The sequence below is a fragment of the Polyergus mexicanus genome, unplaced genomic scaffold (assembly GCF_030449975.1).
Source record: "Polyergus mexicanus isolate NDT 795.1 unplaced genomic scaffold, iyPolMexi1.0 SCAF_9, whole genome shotgun sequence".
Taxonomy (NCBI): Eukaryota; Metazoa; Arthropoda; class Insecta; order Hymenoptera; family Formicidae; genus Polyergus; species Polyergus mexicanus.
In genome coordinates this window covers 356,462-364,515 of record NW_027223329.1, presented here as the reverse complement: position 1 = coordinate 364,515, position 8,054 = coordinate 356,462, and the positions used below count along the sequence as shown (strand labels likewise).

Genomic DNA, 8,054 nt, shown 5'->3' with positions numbered 1-8,054 from the left:
AAATTATGCCCAATTTCGTGAATAAATTAAAAGAAAATTGCCTTCCGAAAGTGCAAATTAAAAAAAAATTTAGTTAAATTAACTTTATTTTACATGAATAAATATTCGTTGCTAGATTGTATAAAAAAGAATGAGAAGAAAAGTGCCAGGGACAAGAATTGAACTCGGATCTGATGCGTGGTAGTCACCCGCTTTAATGCCCGAGCTACGTCGCTGTTTCAATAATCGACCTAACGGAGCTGTATATATGAAAATATATTATTAAAATCAAATTTTTTGGGAAATGGCTGAGCATTGCGCCTTTCCTTTGCTCAAGTATTTTTCTAATAGAGTACTACATTATATAATAGATATATAAAAGATATATACTATATATATGTTACGTGTTAGCTACAAGTTACCAGCGTGTTACCCATATGTCAGAATTTTTATGCAGCGCCTCACGTTGCAAATCGATGAACTATGAGGCGTGAAAAGTGACGTTTTGGCAGCCCAAATTATTCTTGCGTGCCATTTCGTAATTATTCACTTTATGCTAATGCTGTGATGTGTAACGTATTTGTGAAACTTATAAAATTGTCCGAAAACTAAGCTTAGCAAGTTAAGTATTATGTAAAAAGAACATTTTGCACTTCTTTCGACAGCTGTCAAACTACATGTTTTCCCGTATGACTAGGCTTACTTTGACACTCATTTTACAGTTATTTATTAATTGTCAAAGGAAAAGCTTAGTTTTCGGACAATTTTACGAGTATACTAAAGCGATCTGTAGTCTTGTTTCTTTAAAATATCTTTTTATTTAAAAATGGCACGCAAGAATTCCCAGCGTGTCATTTCTCGCTTCTGACGTCATCAATCCAATATGGCCGCGGCGACTACTCAGGAGCCTTAACGACCGAAACGCTCACGATATCATTTCATCTTTGTTGTTTATCGAAAGTTAAACAAAGATAGATGATGCTCGCGAGCGTTGCGGTCGCTAAATGGAACGCGCCCATAATGGACCCCTGTGTCTCTTAAATATTTATGAGAATAACAAATGAGTAGTATCCAAAACAATATTTTAATTAATTCGTACTTTCAATACATACTATCTCTACTGCAACAAATAAAACTCTATTCTAACTCTACTCTACTCTCTCGATTTTTTCACTAGAAAAGAACTTTCCTAAATTTACGAAGAATTTGACCAAAATATTTTCAAATTGATTTAAATAAGATAAAGTACAAGCTTTATAACAATTAATCGAATTGTATCAGGTGATATAAGGCAATTAATTGCCGAATACTGCATACTTCCGCTAGGCGATCAAGTTCTGAGAGAATTCACACCACTCGTACGATCTGTTCTCATAGTTGGTCCGCACGGTAGCGGCAAAAAGTAAGACCGATCCGAAACACGTTTGAGGAAAGATCTACCGAAACTTGTCAAAAGTATCACGGGTGAGGACAGGGTTCTGTTTATCGGGACATCTAACAAACCTTGGGATGGCGATCAAAAACTTCTGTATCAGACTTACGACAAAGTCATTTACATTCCTAGACCGGACTATGGAACTGTGTCTCTTATATGGAAGGATCTATTGTACAAAGTGAGTAAAAGTACTATGCTGCGCAGACAGCCGTTGACATTTCAAAAATCAGAATTTTTGACGTTAATTGAAGAAATAATTAGAGATATAATATGTTTTATATGTAAAGATATACTGCATTTTGGAAAAAATAAGATTTATGCTGAAAATTAATAATTTTTTTTACAAATCATAAATCTTATAGTATTTTTTTTCCCAGTACTTTGGAATTAATCGCCAATTTGATACATCGGCTATGGCTAAAGCGTGCAATGGTTTCACAGTCGGCGCCGTTTTAGCAACAATTAATGAGGTTGATAATTAGAATTATAAATTTTTCACTTTTTGAATTTTTGACATCTATTTGCATGTCTTTGATATTAATATTTTCTATATTATGATATAGGTAATGACTACAAAACGTATGGTACAACTACGAACTCATCCTTTGACATATGTCGAGTTGGTGAATGCATTGAGTTTTAAGGATCCAGTATATCGTGAAGAGGAAGACGCATTTCTAGGTTTGTAACAATCTGTATGTACAGGGTGTAATAAAACGCCCGTATCAACAGTTTTTTGAGAAAACAACACATTTTCGTGAAAAATGTTTCATGCAAGAGTTGTAGAGCTCTAAGTGGCGCATTATAATATATAATATAGTAATATTAGTATGACCTTGAATAGTACCGTCATATAAAAATTACTTTAAATTTTTTATATAGAACCTTCTATTTTTCATTACATATTCTTGCAGCTTATCTCGAGAGCTTCCCAAAACACTATAATGAAGTATTTTTTCATTAAGTACTTTTTGAGTTATTTTATATTTTAATCTGACATATTTTGATATAAAAAATAAAATATTTCGTAAAATATTCAATCTTTCTGTAATACTTTTATGTACAGAGTAATGAGACAAATCAATTAGTACAAAAAAATAATGGTTTTTAAGAAAATTATTTACAATGTATTTTTTAAAAAATTATTGGTTTTTTTTTGCACTAATTGATTTGTCTCATTATTCTGTACATAAAAGTATTACAGTAAGATTGAATATTTTACGAAATATTTTATTTTTTATATCAAAATATGTCAGATTAAAATATAAAATAACTCAAAAAGTACTTAATGAAAAAATACTTCATTATAGTGTTTTGGGAAGCTCTCGAGATAAGCTGCAAGAATATGTAATGAAAAATAGAAGGTTCTATATAAAAAATTTAAAGTAATTTTTATATGACCTTGACGGTGCTATTCAAGGTCATACTAATATTATTAGCAAAATAGCACCATGAAGAACATAGATAACTCGTAATTAACGTAACCTTTTAGTTTATCGTAATTAATCTGACCTTTTATTTAGTGAAAAAAAGATAAAGAAAAAACAAAATTTAATTTCAAGTTGTTATGAATTTTAAAAAGCTGAATTTAATTAGAGAAAAGCATATTGCCAAATACTATGAAACTATTCTCTTTTGAGAAATATATAAAATATTATTTTATATATTTTTATTTTACGAAGGAAAAATTAAAAACTATTTATTTATTTCAAGTATATACTTTAATTAGATGAAAGATTTTAATAGTTGGTTTAGAAAATATTTGAATATATAGGGTGTTGGGTAAAGATTGTGCCAACGCTCGTGAGAGGGTAGAGCACATTAAACTGAACAGAAAAGTCCTGTAACATTTTTTTCTATAACGCTTAATAAAGGAGATGTTATTGAGGAAAATCTGGTCAATCAGCGACCTATTCTGGAATTAGATATCCTGTTCACCTGTTTCTAATGACATGTTTTAATGAGACTTAATTTGTTAATCAATTAGATAAACGACAGACAATAGATGGAAGCCATGATGATTAACCAGTTTTGTATCTGTCATGGTTTGAAATTCTAATGTACAATTTTAGAAAGAAACCTTTATAATATAGGGTGCGGTAGAGAAAATGCATGTTTTGTAAAGAACAATAAGTCAGGTGATTTTCAAATGAAACTAGTTTTAATTACATAAAATGGAAGGTTAGATAATACAATGCGGCAAAGGTTTGAATGTTCATCAAGAAGCAACATCTTTAAATACATTCAATATTTTTATAACAATTTCTTAACTTTTTGAAATAATTAATTTAATAATTTGGCCATTTCCGATAGTTTATATTCCTATTGTTTCATATTTAAACCTTCGTTTTGTTATAAGTATCTGTACCTGATAGGATGATACAGGAAGCTGAACATTTATGGAATAGACATGCACAAGAGAACTCGTACGACTATTAACACATTGTCAAGTGCAAGGCAAGAAGTGCGAGAAGGATTCGACCTTACTTATAGATTGCTCTGTCGTAACATCTAATGTTCTTAATATTACATGTAAGTGCAAATACGCTATGTCAGTCAGACACTGTGCTTACCTGATCTAACTTGACCTTGATTTGATCTGTTTGAACGTAATCTATCGAAAATTGAATTTAAGCAATATTATACATATACAACGTCATACAAAGAGACCGCTGAACGAAAAACCAGTGTGAGCTCAGATTTCGATGTGCTAGAAACACATAAATGATTTCTCTGTTTATTCGTGAGAATAGGATTTCGACCATCGGCATGATATAAAATTCTTCGTGTTTCTAAATTTATCTAAAGTAATTTTTATATAACCTTGACGGTGCTATTCAAGGTCATATTAATATTATTATATAATGCTCTACAACTTTTGTATGAAACATTTTTCACGAAAATACGTTGTTTTCTCAAAAACTGCTGATATGGGCGCTCTGTTACACCCTGTATATAATACATATGTATAATATGTGTGATATATATCGCTCAAAACATTTATTTAGATAATACAATCTTTTTTTCTATAATAATATTATAAATATTGTTTATATTGAAATAATTTGTTAAAATCACAAATATATAAATCCATCAATATATGATGTATATTCAAATATATGTATGGATGGCACTCTTTTACTTTTATGACTTTCAAGACTTATAGCAACTTGATTTAATGTTCCAGCTTGGTTTTCCAAAACGCCAACCTGTCGACGGAAACAAAAAGCTGTTGAATTGGAACTCGTAAAATTGAACGAAGCAAATGAGTCGCAAAAAAAAAAGGAAGAAAATAATGGATATAAATCTTATGTAATAAGGTTCGTATTTCATGCAATACAATTCGAGTATTAATTCGATGTTCTTACGTATGACATGCATATACGTCAGTAAGGAGGGGGAAAGGAGGAAAGTGGAAAAATTGCGACGCACTATTTTTCATTTAAATGCAAATTTTATACTATTTAAAACAGCAGAATTAATGTAACACTTATTAACATATATTTTTGCTTATCATTGCGTCAATGTGTACCATATTGCGTGATAGAATATACGAGACTACATGCCGAATAATCGATTATTTGTGTTGTGACTCGATGTTTCCCTCTGAGAAAGAGATGTAAATGCTGTTTTTGATTCGCACAATTTTATCTCGCATCGTCATCACTTACAAAGTGATATCTTCTACGGTGCTAAACAGGATGCCTCCTGCTTGGCTTTGGACGATGCCACACAAAGGTCTCGTTAAGCTCGATGATTAGTTATCTCGTGCACTTTCTTCGGCGTTAAAATTAGGCTGTCGCTTTACTTGATTCTATTGTTATATTAGAAAAGAAGTCTGTTGCAAGTACAAAGTTGCCTTACGCTACTCGACAAAATTTAAATTTTTGTTTGATATGTGAACTCTAATAGCTCTTTAACTTCGAGAATGACAAATAAAATAATGTGATTTTCAGATTTTAAATGTAACATATTAAAAGATTAGAGAAAAAGAGAAAGAATATTATAATAATATGTTAACACATACAGGGTGTCCGATAATTTAGAAAAAAACAAAGCGTCTCTGAAAATTCCTTGATCTTCCAGGTATTTTTGTTCAAAATTGGGTAACAAGAATAATTTAAAGATTTTTTGATGCAATTTTTAAAAAAATATTTTTTTATTGTATATGTTTTCGATTGCATTTTATTCATACGAAAAAAAACACAAGACTACTTAAATTTTAAATACTAGATTTATGAACTGAAAAATGAACTATTACTAAAAATAAATTACTAAGCTATGGCTTAAGACAAAATTTTTAAAATTACCTAACATTTTTATTTTTATCACTAAAAATGAAAGTAAAGAATATAGTATAGATATTATCAAAATGTATTGGAATGCAGATGTTGCTAAGAAATGCATATATAATAATTTCGATATTTTCATTCATGACTGGACATATCATTTCTAGAAAACAAAAACATATATTTTTATATATCTTTTTACTTTTTAACACGTTGTGTATTAAATCTAAGGGAAAGGATTTTTTTTATGCACGAGGTCTTTGAAATATCATCATTATGAATGATATGATATTTTGAATTAATCTGAACAGCAACATTGGAATATATTTTCTCAAGAATTATTTATTTTTTTGATAAATGAAATACATAGAAATAGAAAGAAAAGCTTTTTTTTATCTTGGATCTCGATACGCACGTGCGAATATTTATTATATGATAGTGATGATTTCTTTTAAATATGTTCACTACACGACAAGAGATAACAATATTTCTCAATTTCAGTGCAAAAAGGCGCTTCATTCATTTTATGTAATAATCATGCAATTAAATAATTGAGCAATGAAGCATTCTCACGCGAAGATTCTTACTAAAGTATACATATTTAGACAGAAGAGATCTTCCTTCTTTCAACGCCATTTGCCGATATATTGATGCTGATAATTAGATAAAGTGAAATTTAATAATGTATAATATCTTTTACTTAACATTAGAACATTAATTTAGGAATAATATTTTTTCTTATGTATATATAAATAGATACAAGAATTCATTTCATAATTAATATAAAATTTTAGTCCCCCCCCCCTTGTATACTAAATAAACACTTTAATTAAAAATCCTACTTATCAATACTCGTATTTATATATTTTAAATCCATTTACAGTCGCAATTAAAAAAAACATTTTTACTAATTTAACGTATCTAATCTCCTTCAAAAGACCTTTTTAAAACTGTTATGTTAATCCGTAAGCAAATTTAAATGAAACACAATGTGCGTCGCAACATGAAACTGCACGGCGATAATATTATACAGTTTTAAAGTTTGTCGAATATTATCGAAAGCTTAATATTATTTTATGCATTTAATTATTCGTTGTTCTCTATGTTTCCGTAAATATTCTATTCTATTCATATCCTGATAGCGCAAACCTGTAAACATTCTATAAATATTTTTCAGTAAATATTTCAATATTCTAATAAAGCAAAAAAAAAACGATCTGTGAATCTGCAAAATAATCTGCAACTTCAAAATAAGACCGTTCTAAGTATAATATTCTAAACAGATTTATAAAATATTCTTTTAACACGAGAATATTCCAGAAAGATATTGTAATAATATCCTCACAAAATAGTATATATTTAACTGAATATTTAGCTGAATAGTTAAAGATATATATTGTGCTATCTGGGAATGTGATGAAACGCTAGAATAGCCAGTAAAATCAATTATACAGTTAGTTAATTAAGATATTAATGACTTTTCGCTATATATTATTTCAGAATATCGATCTGACATCTTTATTTGCATCTCCGGAACTTAATTTACGAAAATCCTTCGAAAAGTGAATTATTTGTTGGATTTTTATTTGTGGCTATTTAAAGAGCATAATGTACAATATATATCAGCTAATAAGTTGATCCAGTTAGAAGAAACATTGGTCGCGTTCAGCAGAGAAAACCGCTTAGTAGCAATCAAATGTGATTGGTTTCGGAACCAACGAATCAACGTCGAGCGTTGACAAGATGATAACTGAGCGCTTTCTCTGCTGAACGCGGCTAATGAATTCAAAAACAGTGGTCAAGAATTGAAAAGAAAGGTCTTGGATCTTTAAATCTTTACGACGCATGCTTATCATTAAGAAAAACTGTTTTTAACATGTACTGGAATGGAACTTAATGCAAAAAGTAATGTTTATGATGAAAAAAGATCTTTAAAATACAAATGAATCGTTCTCGAATCTATATTCGTCAAGTTCTCCATTTCCATGAGCATCGCCTAAAAATCTAGTTCAAATGCAATATGTAATCTAATCTTTTTGCATTATCAATGCTATTACATTATCTTAGTGACATTATATTGCTATATCGGAATATACGATTCGTATACGTAAAATCGCTTCTTGCAACGAACCAACGCACCTCCGCTTCGCGTATTTCGAATGGAAAAAAACAAGAAAGCATATCAAGCGTCAGTCGCCACGCTACGCCGCACGCCGCACCGCACCGTGCCGGTAAAACGTTATATCATCTTTCCGATACGCCGCTGATGCTGATTTTATGTAAAATAAAAGTAGAACACACAACATGTGACACACGCACGTACGTTATGCCACGAAATTCTCACAGTGACA

At 30.1% G+C, this 8,054-nt stretch overlaps 1 protein-coding gene across 2 annotated transcripts; it reads left to right on the top strand.

Annotated features, from left to right (window-relative positions):
- The first annotated feature begins 415 nt into the window (after positions 1-415).
- On the top strand, positions 416-7,601 carry LOC138936282 (dynein regulatory complex protein 11-like). Of its 2 annotated transcripts, none has more exons than XM_070301557.1 (5): positions 416-517; positions 1,357-1,592; positions 1,792-1,884; positions 1,978-2,095; positions 4,602-5,218. In XM_070301557.1, the coding sequence occupies exons 3-5, from the start codon at positions 1,828-1,830 to the stop codon at positions 4,766-4,768; spliced, it is 342 nt and encodes a 113-aa protein (XP_070157658.1). In that variant the 5' UTR covers positions 416-517; positions 1,357-1,592; positions 1,792-1,827; the 3' UTR covers positions 4,769-5,218. The 2 variants fall into 2 exon arrangements, with proteins under 2 accessions (XP_070157658.1, XP_070157659.1); XM_070301558.1 differs by lacking the exon at positions 416-517 and adding an exon at positions 7,204-7,601 and having other exon boundaries at positions 1,270-1,592; positions 4,602-4,734.
- The last annotated feature ends 453 nt before the right edge of the window (positions 7,602-8,054 follow it).

Coding starts and splice junctions, on each gene's coding strand:
- LOC138936282 (XM_070301557.1), top strand. CDS start 1,828: ATGGCTAAAGCGTGCAATGGTTTCACAGTCGGCGCCGTTTTAGCAACA. Junction 1,885..1,977: donor TTTTAGCAACAATTAATGAG/GTTGATAATTAG, acceptor ATTATGATATAG/GTAATGACTACAAAACGTAT. Junction 2,096..4,601: donor AGAGGAAGACGCATTTCTAG/GTTTGTAACAAT, acceptor TTAATGTTCCAG/CTTGGTTTTCCAAAACGCCA.